General features: G+C 49.3%; 1 protein-coding gene across 3 annotated transcripts; it reads right to left on the bottom strand.

The window, feature by feature from the left end:
• Nucleotides 1-695: 695 nt before the first annotated feature.
• LOC139007672 (zinc finger BED domain-containing protein 4-like) lies at nt 696-12,739 on the bottom strand. Of its 3 annotated transcripts, none has more exons than XM_070411324.1 (4): nt 12,664-12,739; nt 11,825-11,959; nt 9,646-9,727; nt 696-5,813 (listed from the first exon to the last, which is right to left on the bottom strand). In XM_070411324.1, the coding sequence occupies exon 4, from the start codon at nt 5,481-5,483 to the stop codon at nt 1,959-1,961; it is 3,525 nt and encodes a 1,174-aa protein (XP_070267425.1). In that variant the 5' UTR covers nt 5,484-5,813; nt 9,646-9,727; nt 11,825-11,959; nt 12,664-12,739; the 3' UTR covers nt 696-1,958. The 3 variants fall into 3 exon arrangements, 2 of the variants coding, with proteins under 2 accessions (XP_070267425.1, XP_070267426.1); XR_011470880.1 differs by lacking the exon at nt 696-5,813 and adding an exon at nt 8,307-8,501; XM_070411325.1 differs by lacking the exon at nt 12,664-12,739 and having other exon boundaries at nt 11,825-12,008.
• Between the last annotated feature and the right edge of the window lie 9,745 nt (nt 12,740-22,484).

Here is a 22,484-nt window from a genome sequence, read left to right as displayed (position 1 = left end):
GCACCACATGTACAGACCCTTCAAGGAAACGTTTCCCATGTCAAATTCAGCTGAGCACGCAAGCTGGCCTCCAGCCAGGAGCCACCCATGACCTCCACCTTGTAAGGCAGGGCTACTACCAGCCCCAGCTGGTAGACTCTCCCTTCAGGAAAGCCATGAGCCCAACACTGGATCTCCAGGAAATCTACTCTGGCTTTTTGGACTCGTTTCCTGAATCTGGTTAGACCCAGCACAGGGAAGACTGATGACAGCCTGGATCTCAAACTGGTGAAGTCTTTACACATAGTATCGCCTTGAGCACACATTTATAGGGATTCTCCTGTAAGTCATGGGAAAACCGCATGAGCATGATTCACAATTTGGCCCCAATTGGTGCTCCTGAGGCTCTGGAACAGAGGCTGGACTCGGGAATTTGCACACAGCATCTCAGGAGAGGCTACATGGCCAAGGCAACTACGAGGCTGTCGACAGGCTCTTCTGTTTGGGCAGTATGCGTGGCACAGCAATCATTCTGAACACAAGTCAGCATCATCTCAGAAAAGCTGTTGTAAGGACCACTTCATCACCTATGTCCTATCTAGAACTAAGGTGGTAATTCAAGGGCGGCATGAATGAGGTTGCCATGTACATTGGCACCCAAAGGATATGACTACTTTATCATCTTAAGAAGAAAAAGCCAGCTTCCTACAACAGTAGAAAATTGCAAATAAAAAGTTTAATTTCAGAAACTGAGTTCCCTATTTATAAATATACCAAAACATAGTCAATGCAAAGTGAGATTAATAACAAGTACAGTATTTTGAGGAAACAACTTTTCTAAAAGGGCACAGGCAATGAGTGACTTGTTTCACCCAGCATATTCAATTGGTATAAAATAAGAAAAGGAATCCTTTTCTACATGTTGAAGCAAAAACTCTGAGGACATATTGTTAAAAGAATCTGACAACTGGCATTTCATTCTGATGTCCCTGGGATTCTAAAATACCCGTGATGGCTGAGTCTTCTGCATTGTCAAAAAACACCGAAGGCTACTCTTACAACTGTAATATAACAGTCTTCTTCCCTGTTATATCACCTCCTCTAAAAAGAATTTTACACGTGATTTGATCAAATTGGGGGGCACTACACACATTTCAAAATAGAAACATTATTTTGAAGTCTATAGTTTCAAAGTAGAGACACTACGTCAGCGGCTCAGAGGTTCAGTCACCAGAGCTGCTGTAAACGTATTGGACAACAGGCAGCAAGGAGCACGTTATAAAGAGTCAGGATGTCACTGATGTAACTGACCATGTGAAACCTCAACACAAAACCAGAACATGGGGAAGTTCTCCTTACAACCACCATGTAACTGACATTCCATGTTACATTTTAGTTTTGTCTTCAAATGTCACATCTCTGTTGTAGCAAACAGTATCTTCCACAATATTCTCTGCACTCCTCATATTATTAGAGATGCAGGTAAAAACCAGACAGGATGGCTTCTACTCCACCTATTTCCACATTTTATTTGACAGCCACAAAGGCTGCTTTGTTGCAATTAAAGCAATTTTTAACTAAAATACAGTACCTGATTTGTTCTTATAAAGTGAATAAAAAGCCTACGGAATAAAACTGTTTGCATCTTCTGTCTTTCTAGTAAAACAAATAACTAACCTCCAGCTTTTAAAAAAACATAACAGTTATGGATTTAAACTTAAACACCGTATTTCATAATTGACAAGACAGGCTATTTCTAGTGGCTTTGTAAAAAACACACTGTGGTACCTGGCTTGAAGGACTAGGAGTAAGGCACATATAGACATTATGGTGAGATTTCAAGAGAAACTCAGTGTGGACCTGAGAGTGCCCGGTCTGATGTCCTCCTTGGCACCAACTAGTGCCAACCAACAGCCTGTGACAAACAGCTGGTGCCTAATGAGCAACAACACCTTTAGCCTGGTGGCTCCATTGTGATTTCAATACTGAAAATATATTAATGGAAGATTCACTTTCAAAAAGATAAGTTTTTCAAAATGTTCCATCATGAGCCTGGACTGGCCAAAGCTACCGTTCTCAGTGGGTGTGCTGAACAGCCTTTCTGAAGGGACAATACTTGGGGGACAACCCAAAAACCTGACGGCCAAGGCTGAGAGTCCTGGCCAGGCAGACTTCTTTAGGTTCCAGTAGGTAAGTGGGTCACAGCTGTGTTCAAGCACCTCCTCCTCCAGGTAAGAAAGCACCATGGCCTCAGGAACCTTCATCTTTTCTCTTGGGCCTTTCTTTTTTATCTTGGCCATGAGTGACCACAGGCTTTCATCCCCACTGGAGTCTCTAGATGGGGAGCCTGGAACACACCCATTGGAGACAGGTATGTCCTCTGAGGTAGAATTCAGCATTTCTAGTTCCCTGATTAAATCCTGCTTGTACTGCTCCGCCTCCTCCTCGGAGAACAGGGAGGCTTTGTAACGAGGGTCCAACAGTGTAGCAAAGATGTACCTGGGATCGTGGAGGGTGGCGGATAGTCGGCTCACCATGGCTTCCTTCAGAGACTTCAGCATGGTGTCGATGCCCATGGTCTCCTCAAACAGCATCTCGATTTTTCTGTTCAGAATGTGGATCATGGGGATGACCTGGCTGAGGGTAGACATGTGGCTACTCATCTCCCGACTCGCAGCATCAAAGGGCTTCAGCGCATGACACACAGACTTCATGACCTCCCACTGGTCACAACTGATCAGTTCTCTGAAATTACACTCGATGGACATCTCGTTAATTGCTCTCTTCTGCTCAATGAGCCGTTCAAGCATGTGAAACGACGTGTTCCATTTGGATGGGACGTCCTGAATAAGGTGGTGGGGTGGCAATTCATACTCCTTCTGCAGCTCTGCCAGTTTCTCTTTTGCTGCATGTGAGCGAAGCACCCGCTCACATAGCTTCCGAGCAATGCTGAGTAAATTCTGCACCATTCTCTGGCTTTTAATGGCCTCGTTGACAATGAGGTTCACCGTGTGACTGAAGCACTGCACGCTGGAGTGCTCCCCTTCATTCAGTGTCTTTCCTATGCTGGGATTGTCAGTCACTGTGATGCCAACCTGAAGGCCAGTGGATGTCACCCAGGCCTCCCACCAACATTCCAGCTGCTTCTGAATGCTGTTGCTGCTATAGTCGCAGTCAATCTGTGACACGTCTAACAGTGCTGAGCAGTGGTGATCCTCACAGTGAGGTCGGACCGACGACTCAAAGGTGACCCAGTGAGCAGTGAGTGTCAGGTACTCCCGGGTCTGATTACTCATCCATATTCCAGACGTGAAGTGAACCACACCACTCTCAGCTTCCTTAAGGTGTGACATAATGATTTGTTTCACATTATCGTACATTCCGGGGATAGCTGTCCTGGAAAAGTAGGAAGGGGAGGGCAAAGAGTACTGAGGTTTCAAGTATTCGAGCAGCCTGTTAAAGCCAACATTATCAACAAAAGAATATGGCTGAAGGTCAAGTGCAATCATTTCAGCTATGAGACTTGTTATCTTTTTGGCAACTGGATGAGAATCATAAAACTTCTCATCAGTGTTGTCAAAGGAGGAAGCTCCTGACAATTCTGCACTCAGGGGCACGCTGACGCCTGGAGGAGAGGGCAGCATGGTCTTGGGGACATCGGTCTTCAGCACGCTGCCGTGGAACCTTTGTAAATGCCTCAGAAGACAGCTGGTGCCCAGGTTAGTTGGCTTCTTGCCCCTGCTTATCGTCCGGCCACAGTGCAAGCACACGACTTTAGTGGGGTCTGCAGAGCAGACAGAAAAGTGATTCCACAGCTTGGAGGTCTTTTTGCTGTGAACAGGAAATAGAACTGGATGGCTTTTGGTAACCACTGCTGGAAGGTCAGTTAGTTTGGAGGAAGTTTCTGTGGATGCCAAGGTGTTGTATGGAGGGTTTGCTAAACTAGCCCCCAGGAAGCCCTTTTGGTTCCCAACAACTTCTGGGTGGCGCCTGTAGAGATGTCTCATCAAACAGCTGGTGCCCACGTCACCCTTCTTTCCTCGACTGATGACACAGCTGCAGTGTCTGCACACCGCCTTCAGACTGTCCATGGGGGCGAGGGAAAAGTGATGCCAGACCTCCGACTTCAGTCTCTTCATCACCTTTTGATTCTGTTGGAATATAACACCAGACTCAACCATGTGAGGGCTCCACCCATCACCCTGCTGCTTCTCAGGGGAGGACACCAACGAGGCCTCGCCCACATCATCAGAGGATGACAACGCTGATGCATCTTCCATCAGCGAATCCCCAGGCTTCAGACATGCCTGCAGGTGCTCAGTAAGCTGGTCAGGGGAGGAGGACGCCGAGGGGGACTCTTGTACCTCGTTGCCTGGCGATGAGGACACCAAACTTGGATCTCTCTCAGGAGGCAGGAGGGCAGGCAGCAGGGTTGGCGGCGTGGAGTAGGGGGGAGGCATGGATGCTCCCCTGCTCTTCTCCTGCAGTACGATGGCGCGGTGTGCCCGCCACATGTGCCGGATGAGGCAGCTGGTACCCAGGTCCTTCCCGTTTTTCCCTCTGCTGAACTCACTCATACAGTGAATGCACACGGCCTTGGAGCTGTCCAGAGGTGACAGGTAGAAGTGCTTCCAGACTGCAGACCACCTTCGGGATCCAGAGGTACTCTTTGGAAGTGGAAAGCTCTTCTCTGGCCCACTCTCTGCAGAGTCATCATGCTGGGGAGTGGGGAGCGGTTGGGGTGGCTCCACCAGGGCTTCTTCCTGCCTGTACTTCTCAGAGATGGACACATCAGAGGAGACCTCTTCAGAAGATACGACAGATCCAGATTCTTCTGTCACTTGCTCAGAAGATGGGATCTTGGAGGCTATTTTCTGGACAAGTTTGATGGGTGACAGTACGGTGCCCAGGTCTCCAAGGGGTGTGGGCTGAGGAGGGAACACCAGTGCAGGGGAGGAGATGGACCCCAGGGTAGACACATTGCCTTCCTCCTGGATGAGTGCTGTGGGGTGCGCCCTCCTCACGTGCCGCATGAGACAGCTCGTGCTCAGGTCCTTCTCGTTTTTGCCGCGGCTGAACTCTTTCATGCAGTAAACACACACTGCTTTCGTGCTGTCCCGAGGAGAGATGAAGAAATGTTTCCAGGCCGGAGACTTCTTCCTGGAGTTCATGCTGCGGCTGGACAGGAGGCTCTGCGTCACAGCTTCCATGGCAACATCGTACAATGTGCTGCTGTACTGTGAGAACAGGGCCCCATAGTCGTCCTCGTGGTCGGCAGGAAAACACTTCCCCGGGGGCTTACAGCTGTAGCTCGCTTCTCTGATCTCTGCCTGTTCATCACCACTTCCAGATGCTTTCCTGTCCTCTTGTTCAATCTTAAAGTCCACTCTTTCCAAACTGTGATTTGGAATTCCATCATCTTCCTCTTCTATTTTAACATTTATTTTATCAGAAACAAAGTCACCATCCCCTTTGGGCGGATGGGTTTCCTGGTTATTCTCCATGACTCACCATAACTATTCTGGCTGTGTCTTCATGTTGCTATCTCAGGTTGGGAAGAAAATGATCCAAGCTCTCAATTTGCCCCCAAACATCCATTATCTTCAGTGTTTTCAAAATAATTCTAACTTTCAGGATGTTTATGAATATGGCTAATCATACATGTTACTGGAAAACAGAAGATGCAACTTAGGAGCACATCATCTCAGGGCCCAGACCACTGCTTTCCAGGAGTTGTATAAAGTACTTCTTGGTGCAGACGTAAATTCATGCTGTGTAGACCTGCTTGTTGCCTTGGAAACAGGATCGCCGCCATCTTGATGGTCCTGCATTACCTACAAAAGATGAAATCAGGTCAAGCACTTAACTGATTTACACATTTCAAGCCTTGTGGTGCCGGGGATCTATCAGCTTCAATTTGCATAGAAAAAAAATTCTATAATGGTAAATTAAAATAGAAAAGCTCGTTCTTTGACTTTTTTACAATCCACTTACACAATGAAAATACCCCCAAACTGGAAAATGAATTAAAAAATAAAGATAGGAATTTAAATTCAAATAGCCTATTAATAAAGGATTGGGGCAACACAGAAAAAACCTTGCATGTCATACAGAGGTTGGTTTGGGCTAGAATTGATGCCTGCACCCGCCATCCATGTATGGAGGCACCTGCTGCTGCTATAATCAGCAAAGCTGAACTCCCTGAAATCAATTTCATTCCCCTTTGCTATCAGAAAGGACACATCAATGAGGAACTAAGAAGCCTACAGCTAATCTCTGAAACAACCAATTCACAGACTAAACACTGATTGTCATGCAGACAAGGAGTCCCCTGCTTAAAACTCACCCAGTACAGTGGGGCCTTGACTTAAGAGTGTCCCGGACTAACGAGTTTTTTGAGATACCAGCTGTCTCTCCGCTGATTTTTTGCATTGAGTTGATAGAGTAATTTGAGTTAACGAGCTCCTTAACGAGTCCCTTAACGAGCTCGGTCTCGGAACGAATTAAACTCGTAAGAGAAGGCCCCACTGTATGTTTAAATCTATGAGTTTATAATACAAAAATAAAATCAACTGGTCACCTTTGGAGGATGATAGGAAAATGATTCATTATTTTGAAAATTGATAAAGAGAAAGGATTAAGTACTGATATTCATTTGAGACATGAGCTTGAACATGAGATAACCAAATGGTAGGGAAGGACAGGCTCCTCTTCCTGGAAGTCCAGCTCATAAACCGGGCAGCCCTCAGGAACTGAGCCACGGCATCTCGTTCCACACCTTCTCATGGCGGAATGCACACAGGCATGTGCTTCACTGCCTGCCAACATCCAAAAGAGATGCCCCACACAGCACACCCCCGTGAAGGAGGCGCACCAGAGATCACACCTGAATATGGTCAAGCTTCCAGGGCAACTACAGACTTGCAGGGAACAAAGGACACAGGAACACATCACACTCACCAGAGGACCACTATCAGCAAAATCTAGACTGAGGAACATGGGTCCAACCACAGGGCCTCCTCCACAAATTATGGAGGTGAAAGAGATGATAAGAGACTTAAGTGTCATAATCAAGCAACACTTTACTATGTGGAGATGCACAATTCACCCATGAAACTCTGAAGAAAAGAGGGTAACTGCCATAAAAGTGGTCAGCAGTTACTTTTGTCAGGAAGGAGGGAGGGAGATGTGATGGGCAGGACACGTTGCGGGATTCTGGGGAGCCAGCAAAATCTTTATTTTTTATCCTATCCTGAGGATATGCTATTGATTTTAGAGAGAGGGGAAGGCAGAGAGAGAAACCACAGACAAAAGAATATTCATCACCCTGGATGGTGTTGCTCAGTGGTTAGAGTGTTGGCCCATGTACCAAAGGTTAGTGGGTTTGATTCCAGGTCAAGGGCATGTACCTGGATTTCAGGTTTGCTCCCTGCCCCCTGATCAGGGTGAGTTTGAGAGGCAACCAATTGATGTGTCTCTCTCACTTTAATGTTTCTCCCTCCCTTCCTCTCTCCCCTCCCCCCCCCCGCCCCCGTCCCTTCCAGCCCCTTCCACTCTCTCTGAAAAGCAATGGAAAAACTATCCTCTGATGAAGATTACCAACAACAACAAAATAATATTCATGAAGGGCTTTTAAACATGGTACCTTATTCATTCTAAGGGGGACACAGGTGACTCTAAACACAGATTTGAACTGCACGGGTCCACTTATAAGTGGATTTTTTCAATAAATACCTGTAGTACTATTTCTGATCTGTAGCTGGGAGTCCATGAATACAGAGGGCCACTGTATGTGTTGATCTACACCATTTTATACAGGGAAGCTGAGAGCATCACAGTGTGTGTGTTCTGGAACAGATTCTCTGTGGATACCAAGGGCCAACGAAGTTTTGGGGGAATCCAACATTATCCGTGGATTTTCAACTGCATGGGGGTCATTGCTCTTAACCCCTATATTATTCATGGTCAACTGTGTATATCAGTGATGGCGAACCTATGACACGCATGTCAGAGGTGACAGGCGAACTCATTTTTTTGGTTGATTTTTCTTTGTTAAATGGCATTTAAACATATAAAATAAATATCAAAAATAAAAGTCTTTGTTTTACTATGGTTGCAAATATCAAAAAATTTCTATGTGACACGGCACCAGAGTTAAGTTAGGGTTTTTCAAAATGCTGACACGCTGAGCTCAAAAGGTTCGCGATCACTGGTGTATATTAAGGACAAAGAGAACTTAAAAACAAAAACACTTAAAACTTTCCTAAGTATTTCATTAGTAGTAGTAACGTAGTTTTATAAGTTAGCAATTTTTATTGTATGTACATTTTAGCATAAAACAAGTAATTATGTCAATGGCATTAAGAATCAAGATTTTCAGGATAGAAAAATGATACAAATTTTACAAATTCAAGAAATTGTTCTTGCCGGTTGCTCAGTGGTTAGAACGTTGGCCCTTGTACCAAAGGGTCTTGGGTTCGATTTCCCATCAAGGTCATGTACTTCGGTTGCAGGTTTGATCCCTGGTCCCAGTGGGGGCGGGTGGGAAAGCAAGAAATCAATGTGTCTCTCTCACATCGGTATTTCTCTCTCTCTCCCCCCTCCTCTCTCCCTTCCTTCCTCCCTCCCTTCTAGTCTCTCTCAGAAGCAATGGAAAAAATATTCTCAGGTGAGGATTAACAAAAAACAAACAAAAAAAAATTAAAGAATTTAAGTAAAACTGATTTTAAATGTGTACTAAAAATATCAGTATGAACTCATGATGTTTAAAAATGTTTCCAAACTCTGTCCACCAGAGAGGTAGGTGCTCACAGCAGTAACACAAATGAACATTGTGAACACACCTGACACCTTGGTCTCTAAGCTCCTTTCTGCACTAAAAGGAGCCAACGCCCCCCTGGAGAAATGGCTCCCTGCAGGTGTCGGAAAGGAAGGCCCAGGTCCAGAAGGAAGTGCTCCCAGACGGGGCTGAGTGGGAAGGGGATCTCAACTTATCACAGTTATACTCAAAATCAAAAACAGACTTTAATACATTACAATATAATGAATAAACAAATATCCCTCGCTTGCACTAATATTCAAAGAAGAAAAAGGAAGAATAAAAACATGGGGCTGAATATTACAGCCAGTTGCTTTCCCTGAAAAGTGGTCATAAAGGGAGAGAATTCACTACATGTCCTGTCTTTTAAGGACAACGAATGAGGAACAGACGAAACAGCAGCAGCATTAGAAAGTTGGCATCAGTGCAGAGGACAGCCTCTGAGGACCGTGTGGAGCACTCAGCATCACCATGTGAAAATGTGCCGCCTTTTGGGGCATATACAGGGGGCAGCCAGATTCAGAAAGAACGCAAAACATAAATAGGAACAATAGATTCCGACAGCTCAGGCCAACTCCTGAAATTTAACAAGTGCCTTAAAAATCCAAGAGCAATTAAAATATTGACAGTTGTTGACTCTGAAACTACATGTTTTGGGCAGAGAAACTCATAAGGAAACCCAATGCAGGCAAAGAGAGTGAACGAGTCCCTACCCAACATAGGGGGCTCCTTGGGGCCCATGGTCACTCATCCACTCTGGTCCTCTCACAAGGCAATCACACAGAAGAAGAGATCAGACTGAAGGGGCTAGCCCAGCAAGTACAAAGTAAGAGAAGGACCACACTGACCATGATCACTGCTCTTCACGCGCCAACAGCTCCTATTCCCCATCTGGTTGGTCACTCTCCGAAAGCTACGAGGCACAGGGACCTGAAACAGATACACACAGTCATCCCTTGGTGCCCACGGGGGATGGGTGCCAGGACCCACCTCGGATACCAAAATCCCAGCATGCTTATGTCCCTTACATTATGGGCATTGTACTGTTGACCCCCATCCCCACCCCAGCAGTCAAAAATCACATATGACTTTTGATTCCCCCAAATTATCTATTCGTAGCCTACTGTTGACTGGAAGCCTTACCAGGAATATCAATAGTCCACTAACACATAGTTTATCCATGTATTTATACATTGTTTTCTTACAATAGAGAAAATGTTAAGAAAAAATTATGAGAAAGTACATTTACAGTATTTACTGAAAAAAAAAAAGTCCACATATAAATGAACCCTCACAGTCAAGCCCTGTGGTTCAAGAGTCAACCTGTGAGCTTTAGAGCATCTCTAGGTTCCTTACTACACCTAACACAAGGTAAACAGTAGTTACACTGTATTGTTCAGGGGATGATGACAAGGAAAAAGGTCTGTCCACGTTCAGTACAGGCACAACATGCGGCACCACAGGCCCAAGTACTAAGTACACATCAGTAGGATCGTAACTTTTTCCTAGCATTTCCTTTCCACCTGCCAGCAGATGTGGAATCCCCACATACAGAGGGCCAACATCCTTCCTTCACAGAGTAAATACTGCCTAGCAACTGCTTTGCATCGTGTCAGTCAACCCTAATAATTTACTTAAACATCTTTCTCCAAGGTGTTAATACTCTTGGCACAGCTTGAGTTACTTATGAATCACCTCATGTGCCTTAAAGAAAAGAGCATGTTCACGTCCAACATCAGGATTTAACTGGAACAAGTGGTGATGGGGGTGTGGTGTGTGTGTCAAATAATCACCTGTCAAGTGGACTACAAGTCTGAGCTTTCTTCCACTAGAGGAGATGCACTGTGGCCTTTGAAACTTTGTGAAGCTCCATAGAGTATCTCTAACTTGTCCTAGAGCTCTTCCTGAGAAAATGTGAATCATGACAAGCAGACATAATCTAAGGATTACAGCTGGCACATTCCCATGGACATCCCAGTGGGAACCCTGGAGTTTGCAGCCAAACTCCTAAGCGGATTCCTCTCAAGACAACTTTGTTCAGTAACCAAAATTAACTCAACATTGAAATGTGGCTCATTCATGGCACTTAAAAAAGAAAGGCCTACCAAGTCCTTCCTAGTGCCCTAATTTTATCACTGTTATTGAGAAGACATCAAAAAGTAGAATTTCTATAGTAAAAGTCACCAGGATGTCCTTGCTTTATTTAGCAAACTGGCCTCATTAAAGTCTAAAGTGGATTATTTAAAACTGTGCCCTTGCTCTGATCCGTCAACTTCAAAACAAATAACTTCCCTTTTTTACAAGCAGGAGAACGCGTTAAAGAGAAGCTTCTCCTGAAGGCTCAGCGAGGGCGCTCGTTTCCAGAGATGCATGTGCCACCCAGAATGCGGAGGGCCCAGGGGAGCCATGGGGCTTGGCATGGAGTGGTGTGGTCACAGAAAAGGTGGAAAGAGGGCACACAAATGACTCTAAGTTGATTCAGGCGTAGGAAAACAACAGCAATGAGCCCTGGCTGGTTTGGCTCAGTGGAGAGAGCGTTGGGCCTGCAGACTGAAGGGTCCTGGGTTCGATTCCAGTCAAGAGCACATGCCCGGGTTGCAGGCTCGGTCCCCAGTAGGGGGCGTGCAGGAGGCAGCCAATCAATGATTCTCTCTCATTATTGATGTTTCTCTCTCTATCCCTCTCTTCCTCTCTGAAATCAATAAAAAAATATATATTTTAAAAACAACAACAACAATGGGAAAAACATTTGAAATTATGCTTAGAGATTTGAGATATATATATAATTTTGTTGTTTAATCCTCACCAGAGGATACTTTTTTCCATTGATTTTTTTAGAGAGACTGGGAGGGAGGGAGGAAGGGAGGAAGAGAGAGAAACACCCATGTGAGAGAGACTCCTGGATGGGTTGCCTCCCGCATCCGCCCCGAGATCTCCCTGACCCCTGATCAGAGCTGGGGATCAAACGGGGAATCGAACCCGCGACCCTCTGGTGCCTGGGCCGACGCTCTAAAGACTCAGCCACACCTGCCAGGCCGATTCGTATTCTTGTTCATTGACGCGAATGTCCTACTAGACACACAGGAGCGCTGGGAGCTTCGGAAGCAACACACTCGTCTCTTCGGTTCCCAAGACACATCGGTCAAGGCCCGGCTGCTCTTCCTGGAAACGCCAGCGAAAGTGAAATGTCATCGGGAGAAAAGTCCCCGGAGAACACAGGCTGTCCGGCACCGGCAGCGGCGGCCGGCGGCCCCGGCGCCTGGAGAGACACGGTCACCCCGCCCGGCCCGGGACGCCCGCCCGCCCGCCCGCGCGCCACTCTCCTCGGGCGACTTCCGTCCCTCGGCCCCGCGCCCCGGCCGGACCTGCCCAAATGACCCCCGCGCCCCCGCAGACCCACGCGGGGTCCCCGTCACGGCGGCACCCCCGGGGCACCTCTGCGAAGGCGCCTCTCCGCGCCCTGCGGTCAGCGAGGCCACCCCGGCGTCCGTTCCTGGAGGCGGCAGGTCGGCTCCAACTCGGACCGCCCCAGGGGCTGCGTCCACACGCGCCCGCTGCCCGGCCCGCGCCTCGAGGCGGCCGTCCGGTGTCAGCCCGGGCCGGGCCGGGCCGGGGGCGGGGGGGCTGCCGGACCGCGGCCCAGTCGGCGGCCGGGCGGGGTCCAGGCCCCGAGAGGCCGCGTCCCCCGGCCCCAGCCCCGGCCTCTGCCCGGCGCACAGAACCGCGGCGGCGCGGCCGGCCTGTCCCCCGACCCCGGCCATGACCCCCGACCCGACCCCCCGCCCCCCGGCCCCGACGGCGCCCCGACGGCCGTGCCGGGCGCGAGCTCGCGGCTGAGGCGGCGCCGGCTCCGTCCGCGCACTCACCGCGGGCGCAGGGCTCGGCGGCGGGTCCCGCGGGCTGCGGGCCACGAACGCGCAGGCGGACGCGCTCCCATTCATTAGCCGCGGCTTTGTCTGCCCCCGCGGCCCTCCCGCCGCCGCTGCCCGCCGCCCGCCGCCCGCCCGCCGCGACGCCGCCGGACGCTGCTCCCCTCCCAGGGCCCCGCGCGGCGTGGGGCGGGGCCGGGGGCGGGGCGGAACGCGCAGGCGCAGGCGCAGTGCGCTCGGGGGACCTGCCGGGCGACCAGCTCCGGGTGCCGCTGACTGACGGGCCGGGGGCGCACTGCGCAGGCGCAGACCCCGCGCTCCAGCCCCGCCCCTGCTCGCGTCCGGCTGGCTCCGTCCCGCCGGCAGGACCGCCGCGCAGGCGCAGTCTGCAATGTTCCCGCCGCTGCGAGGACCGCGCCTGGCGGGGCAATTGGGCGCTGGGCTCGGCCGGCAGGTGCGTGCGGGTTCGCCCGCCGGGCCCTTTGGCGTGTCCGGCTGCGGGCCCGCACCCAGCCGGCGGCCTGGGGGCGCCTGAGCCTTGGGGACGCGAAGCCCGGCCGCGGAGACCTGCCCCTCGTGCCCTCCGCCGGTGCCGCAGCGCCCCGAGGCCGGCTCGCCCGGAAACGCGCCCGTGTCGTGCTCCCTGCCCCCGAGCTCCGAGGCGGTGGCGGCCACGTGCGGGGGGCCCTGAGCCTGTCCCTCTCGGGAGCAGGTGCTCCGTGCGCGCCTCGCCCGCGGGGGCTGGGGCTGAAGGAGCCCACGCGGCGGCGGCGGCACCAGCGAGGCCCCGGGTGCGGCGGCTCCTGAGCGGCCCCGGGAGAGCCCGGCGGCGGCGGCGGGTGCGGGCCGCGGGCCCCCAGCCCCGGCGGTGCCTGTAGGGAGTCTGGGCGTGCGATGAACGGGCCCTAGTGGCATGTCCGCTCTCCAGACTGTGGCTCAGAGACCCCTTTTCCCGCCCTGGTTTGGACTCAGCTTCTGTTGCATGAAATGGGGTGAATGTGCACATTGCAAGTCTCAGTGTGACTAGAAGGCGCTCGCTCGCCTAGGCGGTGCCGCAGTGGTTGAGCTTCGACCTGTGAACCTGGGGGGTGATGGTTGGACTCCCTGCCAGGGCACAGGCGGGGTTGCGGGCTGGGTCCCAGTAGGGGGCGTGCAGGAGGCAGCTGGCCTCGCCCTCCTTTGCCCAGAGCCCTCCCGGCTCTCTTCCCCACCCTCGCTCAGCCTGGACACCCCCTCTGCTGTGGCCGCGCCCCTTCGGCCACTCCCTCCCTGCAGCCCCGGGAGGCCGGCTTCACGCTGAGCCCCTCCCGGCACCCTCCACAGTTTACTGGTCCCGCAGCTCAGTGGCTGGTGGCGTTCTCACCGACGGCTGCTCCTCCACACTCAAGGGGCCAAAGAGCCGCATGTGGCTCGAGAGCCTCCTAGAATGCTGCCCGGCACAGAGCAGTGCAGTCCTAACCCCACCGCCGCCTGTGTTTGTGGGGCCCTCAGGGCCCACTCAGGGCGTGATCTCACCTTACAAGATAGGCCAATAATTGTTGCGTGAACATCTTTTTAAAAATATTTTTAAAATTGCTATCAGAGAGGAAGGGAGAGACGGAAACATCAGTGATGAGAATCCTGGATCGGCTGGACCAACAGGGCCTGGTCTACAGATGCCCACAGGCCCACATGCTGCTGGGGGCCATGGTGGGCGGGAGGTGGGGCAGGACAGGGAGATGCCAGGGCTGGCCTCCCAGCGGCGTGGCCCCCAGGGTGGAGTGGGGCACTGACACCAGGTGAACCCAAACTGCCCCCACTCTGTTACCCCTCCCCACCACTGGGTACCAGCCCTGCCCAGCTGGGACCATCCCACCCAGATAGCTCCATCCCTACCTTCCTCTCACGGCTCCTGCGGTGGGTGGGGCCTGGAGTGGGCGCTTTACCAGCAAAGAGGAAGTGCCCTTCAGCTTCCCTCTGAACCGTTTTTCATCCTCACCTTTTGCTGTGAGGCAGCACTGCAGGCTCCGGCTGTAGAGTGCCAGGTGTCCGGCTGTTTGCCTTCGGGGCTCCTGCCTGGAGTGGCCCTCCTTCCTGGGGAGACACAGCCACAAGGGTCTTCACCAGGGAGGGGCTGGGCAATCCCACCGCAGGGCTGGCCTCCCGGGGCGGCTCCCCCAGGGTGGGGTTGCACTTCTCCGGAGAACTTGCTGCCGGGGTAAGGGTCACTGTGAAAACATTCGATGTTTTCCGTAAAATCTTTCCCAGGCTTTATATACAAGCCGGTAGATTACAAAAAAAGATTTTACTGTGTGTAATCTTTTCTAATCTGCTGTTTTCACTTAAAACACCTACCTACCTACCTGTTTTCCAGGCCGATCATGGCTGCACAGCCTGGCTTTGTTGGCTGCCCTGCTCTGCACAGCGCGGGTGGGCACCCAGCTCTGGGGGAGGTGCCGCTGTGTCCAGCTCTTTATCATAGACCGTTCTCAGAGAAGCATGGCTGTTCTCATGCCTTTGCAGATCCTTCTGTTTATTTCCTCAGAAATAATTCCTTCTCTGGCCGGTGTGTTCAGGAGGGTTGTGGGTTCGATTCCAGGTCTGATCCCCACCCTGGTTGGGGAGAGTGTGGGAGGCAAGCAATCAAGGTGAGACACATTGATGTTTCTCTCTCTCTCCTCTCTCCCTCCCTCCCACTCTCTGAAAAGCTATAGAAAAAAACACCCTTTGGTGAGGAGTAACAAAAAAACTAAAACCAATAATAACAACAACAAAAAAGAAATAATTCCTAGCAGTGGATTTTTTTTAATTGAAAAAATTTTTTAATAGATTTTTGTTGATTTCAGAGAGGAAGGGAGAGGGAGAGAGAGAGAGAACATCAATGATGAGGGAGAATCATCAATTGGCTGCCTTCTGCACGCCCCTCACTGGGGAATTGAGCCCACAATCTGGGCATGTGCCCCTGACCCGAACCAGTCCGGGACCCTTCAATCCACAGGCCGACACTCTATCCACTGAGCCGAACCAGCCAGGGCTAATTGAAAATTTTATGGAGAATCACATGCAATTCTAAGATACAACGCAGAAAGCGCCCTTGTGCATGTTGGCTAGTTCCTCAGAGGGAACCTTTTATAAACAGTAGAAGATCACCCCCGGGGCATTGACTCTGATACAAGCCTCCCATCTTGTTCCAACTTCCCAGTCTTCCCTGTATCCCTCTGTGTCTCAAATTCTGTACAATTTTATTACCCTAGTTCCATGGTCGGCAAACCGCGGCTCTTTGGCCCCTTGAGTGTGGCTCTTCCACAAAATACCACGTGCGGGCGCGCACGTACAGTGAGATTGAAACTTCGTGGCCCATGTGCAGAAGTCAGTATTTTGTGAAAGAGCTGGTATTTTGTGGAAGAGCCACACTCAAGGGGCCAAAGAGCCGCATGTGGCTCTCGAGCCTCGGTTTGCCGAGCCACAGTTTGCCGACCAGTACCCTAGTTGCTTCCTGCATCCAGAGTCCAGACACGAAGAGCCCCAGTGATGGTGGCTCACCGTGCCCTTCTGTAACCACACCCACCTCCCAGATGTCACTAATCTTTGGCAGCCACTAACCTGCCCTCCGGCCCTATAACGCTGTCATTTCAGTGCTCTGGAGGTGGAATCACAAAATAAGTAGCTGTTTTGCTCTGGGTAACTCCCTGGAGACCCCATCAAGTTGATGCATGCATCAATAGTGTGTTCCTTTGTGTTCAGAGTGGTATTTGATGGTGTGGGTGGATCAGTTTGTGTAACCACTCACCTACTGAAGATGGGTTGATTCCAGCTCTGGTCTATTACTGTACACATACTCTGTGTGTGGGCTGTGGTGTGAACAGAAGTCTTCATTCCTCTGGGATAGGTACCCAGAGCACAACTACTAGGCCATACAGTACTTGGGTGTTTAGTTTTTGAAGAAATGGACAAGTTGGTTTCTGTGGAGAGCGGCTACAGTGTTTTGGACAGGTTCAAGCCTCGGACTAATGAGAGGGCACAGCCTTCTCAGGGCCACGTGCAAGTCCCACCCTGGAGGGCAGGGCCCCTCCCAGCACAATTCTAGCCAACAGCTATAGCTGTAAGCTTGAGCCTATGGTCCGAACACATGGCCCCACGTGCCTGAGTGATGTGGGCTTGATAGAGTTCAGGTGCATGTAATTGAGTAGGATGTTGGAAACATCTTGACCACACCCTTACTTTGCCTCGTCGAATCTGGCTATAAAATAAAGACACAGTTTGTAGACCATGGCGCTGTCTCTCCATCCAGGAGCAGCATCCCACCCAGACCCAGCCTTTATTCTCTTGTCTGTCTTTTCTCCATCCTTCACCGCCCCCTCTCAGGGTCACTGAACCTGGCTGAGCTGGTGTGGCACATAAGGTGCCCTGGGGCTGAGTATGCCATGGCCGTGCTGGCTCGCCACAGGTTTCCAGAGCAGCGGTACCATCTCCCACCTGCACTAGCAATGTGTGAGTGATCAGTTCCTCACTTGTGGGCACAACCTTTTATTTCATCACTAGAGGCCCGTTGCATGAAAAGATTCATGCAATAGGCCTTCCCTTCCCCTGGCTGCTGGCACCGGTTTTCCTCCGGCACCTGGGACCCAGGCCTTCGCTCCGGCCGGAGCCATCTTCAGTCTTCGCTCCGCCGCTTCGTGCCTACGTATGCAAATTAACCGCCATCTTTGTTGGCAGTTAATTTGCATATCGCTCTGATTAGCCAATGGTGGGAGTAGGGAAGGTACGGTCAATTTGAATCTTTGTCTATTATTAGGATTATAGTAGGTGTGATAGCTCATAGCGCTTTTAGTTTGCATTTCCCTGGTGGCTAATGATGTCAAAACTCTGCACCCAATGATTGGATAGGCCCACCCACTGTATGGAGGGCAACCTGCTTTACTCAGAGTCCACTGGTTTTATTGTGAGTCACATCCAAAAAACACCTTCACAGACACATGCAGAGCAATGTTTGATCAAATTTCTGGGCACCATGGCCCAGCCAAGTTGACATGTAAAATTAATCACCACAACCCTCTCATTACTATTTTATGTCTGTAGGGTCTGGAGTGATACCGCCCATTTCATTCTTTATATTGGTAATTTATCTACTCCTTTTTTTCTTGTTAGTCTCGCCTAAGGTTTGTCAGTTTTATTGATCTTTTTCAAGAACCAGCTCTTTATTTCATTGATTTTTTTCTTGTTTTCCTATTTCCAATTTCATTGATTTCTGCTCTTACATTATTTGCATCCTTCTGCTTGCTTTGGGCTTATTTTGCGCCCCCTCTCCCCCCAGGTTCTTAATGTGGAAGCTTAAATGATTGATTTGAGACGTTCACTCTTTTTGCTGGTGTGTATTTAGTGCTGTGGGTTAGATTTTCCTCTCAGCCCTGCTTTCATTGTGTCCCAGAAATTTTGACATATTGTATTTCTATTTTACTTAGTTTGACATCTTAAAAATCTGCTCGAGCCTTCCTCTTGAGCCATGACTTACTTAGAAGTGTATCCAACTATTTGGAGATTTTCCTGTGGTCTTTCTGCTTTTGATTTCTAGTTTGATTCCATTATGATCAGAGAACATACTCTGTATGATTGAAATCCTTTAAACATTCTTGAGGTTTGTTTTTGTGAGCCAGGACATAGTCTACCTTGATTAATGTTCCATGGGTGCTTGAAAAGGACATGCACTCTGCTATTGGATGGAGTGTTTTCTAAATGTTGTTTAGATCTTGTCAAGTGAGGGTGGTATTGAGATCTTCTGTATCTTTATTGACTTTCTGTCTAGTAGTTCTGTCAGTAAGGAGGGTGTGGAATCCCCAACTATATATAATTTTAGATTTGCCTATATCGCCTTTCAGCTCTATCATTTTTTGCTTAATGTTTTTGAAAACTCTGTTGTATGATGCATACACATTTAGGATCACTATGTCTTGCAGATGGATTGGCCCTTTTATCATTATGTAATGTTTCTCTTTGTTCCCAGTAATTTTCTTTGCTCTGAAGTCTACTTGACCTGATTTCAGTATATAATTAATAAAATCATATTATATATATATTATATTATTTAATAAATAATAAACTATGCACACTCCTGAATTTTTATTAATGTTTGCATTTATTATATTTTTATTATTTTTATTTTGTATTTTTTTAAGTTTTAAGGTTCTGTTTAATAATGTAAAGTTACAAGACAGATCACAGACTAAAAAAAATATTTTCAAACATACAAATTACCGTGAATTAATATACATGATATATATGCATATGTATGTATGATATATATGTACATCTATCATATATACTATATACTAGAGGCCCGGTGCACAAAATTCGTGCACAGGTAGGGTCCCTAGGCCTGGCTGGCCATCAGGGCCGGTTGGAGCCTTCTGGCTGCCTGCCAGGGCCTTCCTTCCTTCCTTCTGCGCTGCACCCTGGCGGTCAGCACACTTCATAGTGAGCGATTGAACTCCTGGTCTCCCAGTCGAACTCCAGAGGGGAAACTTTGAATATTAGCCTTTTATATATATATATAGATAGATATGTATAACTCCTATAACTTATTTATTTATTTATTTATTTATTTATTATATTTTAACTAGAGGCCTGGTGCACAAAAATTTGTGCACTCAGGGGGGTGGGGAGGGGGGTCCCCCAGTTCGTCCTGTGCCCTCTCACAGTCTGGGACCCCTCGGGAGATAACGACCTGCTGGCTTAGGCCTGCTCCCGGGTGGCAGAGGGCACTCCAATCCCTAAGTGCAGCCCCTGGTCGGGCTCAGAGCAGGGCCAATTGGGGAGTTGGGGCGCCGCCCCCTGTCATGCACAGAGCAGGGCGGATCGGGAGGTTGCGATGCCACCCTCAGTCACGCTCAGGGTAGGGCTGATTGGGGGGTTGGGGCACCGCCCCCTGTCACACTCAAGGCAGGGTCGATGGGGAGGTTGCAGCGCCACCCCCTGTCACGCACAGAGCAGGGCCGATCAGGGGGTTGGGGCGCTGCCCCCTGTCACTCACAGAGCAGGGTCGATCAGGGGGTTGGGGAGCTCCCCCCTGTCACGCTCCCCCCTGTCAGGGCCGATCAGGGGGTTGAGGAGCTCCCCCCTGTCACTCACAGAGTAGGGCCATAGGGGAGTTGGGGCACCGCCCCCTGTCACACACAGAGCAGGGCCAATCAGGGGGTTGGGGTGCTGCACCCTGTCACACTCAGGGCAGGGCCAATGGGGAGGTTATGGCTCTACCCTGTCACATACAGAGCAAGGCCCGTGGAGGGGGGTTGGGGCACCACCCTCTATCACCCACAGAGCAGGGCCGATCAGGCGGTTGGGGTGCCGCCACTGTCACACTCGGGGCAGGGCCGATGGAGAGGTTATGGCTCTACCCTGTCACACACAGAGCAGGGCCGATCAGGGGGTTGGTGCGCTACACCCTGTCAAACACAGAGCCGCAGGGCAATCAGGGGATTGGGGAGCTCCCCCATATCAGACAGAGAGCAGGGCTGATCAGGAGGTTGGGGCACCTTCCCCTGTCACGAACAGAGCAGGGCGGATAGGGAGGTTGTGGCCCCGCCCCCTGTCACTCACAGAGCCGCAGGGCGATCAGGGGGTTTGGGAGCTGCCCCCTGTCACGCTGATCCCGGTGCCTGGAGCCTCGCTGCTCCGCTGATCCCATTGCCGGGAGGCATATTACCCTTTTACTATATAGAATAGAGGCCTGGTGCATGGGTAGGGGCCAGCTGGTTTGCCCTGAAGGGTGTCCTGGATCAGGGTGGGGGTCCCCACTGGGGTGCCTGGCCAGTCTGGCTGAGGGGCTGAGGGCTGTTTTCCGGCTGGCAAGTGACTGAAGCTCCCAATGCTCCTTGTTTTCTTTTTCTTTTTTTTTTTTTATTCTGGGCCAGCTTTAGCTCTGAGGCCTTGCTGCTGAAAACATCCATACAATGTTGCAGTCCAGCTGGCTTTCAGTCTGGCTGGTTTCTGGGGTTTTGTTTAGCTTCTTATTTGCAACATAGTACATAGTTGCTTAGAGTTGCAGCTGAGAGGCCGGCAAGTTAGGTGGGGAATGTTGGAGTCCGCAGTCACTGAAGCAAGCAAGCCTCCCTGCTCACTTCAGTGCATGGCTGCCAGCCGACATCTTGGCTGACAGTTAATTTGCATAAGGATATGCTGATTAGCCAATGGGAAGGGTAGCGGTCGTACGCTAATTACCATGTTTCTCTTTTATTAGTGTAGATATTTCAAGAAAGAGGATCTTAAATATAATAATGTCACATGCAATAAAACTTAATATCTCAAGAAAAATGATTTTAAATATAATAATGTTACATGAAATAAACACCAATTATTCAAGAAAACTATCTTAAATATATTACATGCAATAGCCCTAGCCAGTTTGGCTCAGTGGATAGAGTGTCTGCCTGTAGACTGAAGGGTCCCAGGTTTGAATCCAGCCAAGGGCACATGCCTGGGTTGCAGGCTCGATCCCCAGTAGGGGGCATGCAGGAGGCAGCCAATCAATGATTCTCATTATTGATGATTCTATCTCTCCTTCCTCTCTGAAATCAATAAAGAAATATATTTTAAAAATATTACATGCAATAAACATTAATATTTCAAGGAAAAAAAGGATTTTAAGTATAATAATACTACCAAAACTGTACTAACATAGTATGATATATCAAAATTTGTAGGAAATATTAAAAATCTGCAAATAACAGGATTACTTCTATTATATTCTAAAATATTTTTTTCTCTGGCTCTATTCTTGTTCATGTTTATGTTGTTCATTATATTCCACAAATGAGTGAGATCATGTGTTATTTATCTTTCTCCAACTGGCTTATTTCACTTAGCATGATGCTCTCCAGGTCCATCCATGCTGCTGCGAATGATAAGAGTTCCTTCGTTTTTACAGCAGCATAGTATTCCATTGTGTAGATGTACCACAGTTTCCTAATCCACTCATCTGCTGATGGCACTTGGGCTGTTTCCAGATCTTAGCTATAGTAAATTGTGATGCTACGAATATAGGGGTGCATATATCCTTTCTGATTGGTGTTTCTTATTTCTTGGGATACATTCCTAGAAGTGGGATTATTGGGTCAAATGGGAGTTCCATTTTTAGTTTTTTGAGGAAACTCCATCCTGTTTTCCACAGTGGTTACACCAGTCTGCATTCCCACCAGCAGTGCAAGAGGGTTCTTTTTTCTCCGCCAGCACTTGTTTGTTGATTTGTTGATGATGGCCATTCTGACAGGTGTGAGATGGTACCTCATTGTTATTTTGATTTGCATCTCTCGGATGATTAGTGACTTTGAGCATGTTTTCATATGTCTCCCGGCCTTCTTTATGTCCTCTTTCGAAAGTGTCTTTTTAGGTCCTTTGTCCATTTTTTGATTGGATTGTTTATCTTCCTTTTGTTAAGTTGTGTAAGTTCTATTATTTTATTTTAACCTACCTATGTCATTATGTGTGAAACGAGTTTCCCGTAGACAGCATGAGTTGGGTTGTGTGTTTTTTTGTAATCCACTCTGGCAATCTGCATTTTGTTTTGTTTTTTAAATATATATTTTGTATTGATTTCAGAGAGGAAGGGAGAGGGAGAGAGATAGATACAATGATGAGAATCATTGATTGGCTGCCTCCTGCCCACCCCCAACTGGGGATCAAGCCCACAACCCAGGCATGTGCCCTTGACCAGAATCGAACCTGGGACCCTTCAGTCCACAGGCCGACGATCAACCCGCTGAGCCAAACCAGCTAGGGCTGGCAATCTGTGTTTTAATCAGTGTATTTAGGCCATTTACATGAATTTTTTTGATATATTAGGGCTT

Source organism: Myotis yumanensis, unplaced genomic scaffold, assembly GCF_028538775.1.
Source record: "Myotis yumanensis isolate MYYU_CA2020_CCGP unplaced genomic scaffold, mMyoYum1.0.hap1 SCAF_3, whole genome shotgun sequence".
NCBI classification, from domain to species: Eukaryota; Metazoa; Chordata; class Mammalia; order Chiroptera; family Vespertilionidae; genus Myotis; species Myotis yumanensis.
This window is presented reverse-complemented; position numbering and strand designations above follow the sequence as displayed.

Coding starts and splice junctions, on each gene's coding strand:
- LOC139007672 (XM_070411324.1), bottom strand. CDS start 5,483: ATGGAGAATAACCAGGAAACCCATCCGCCCAAAGGGGATGGTGACTTT.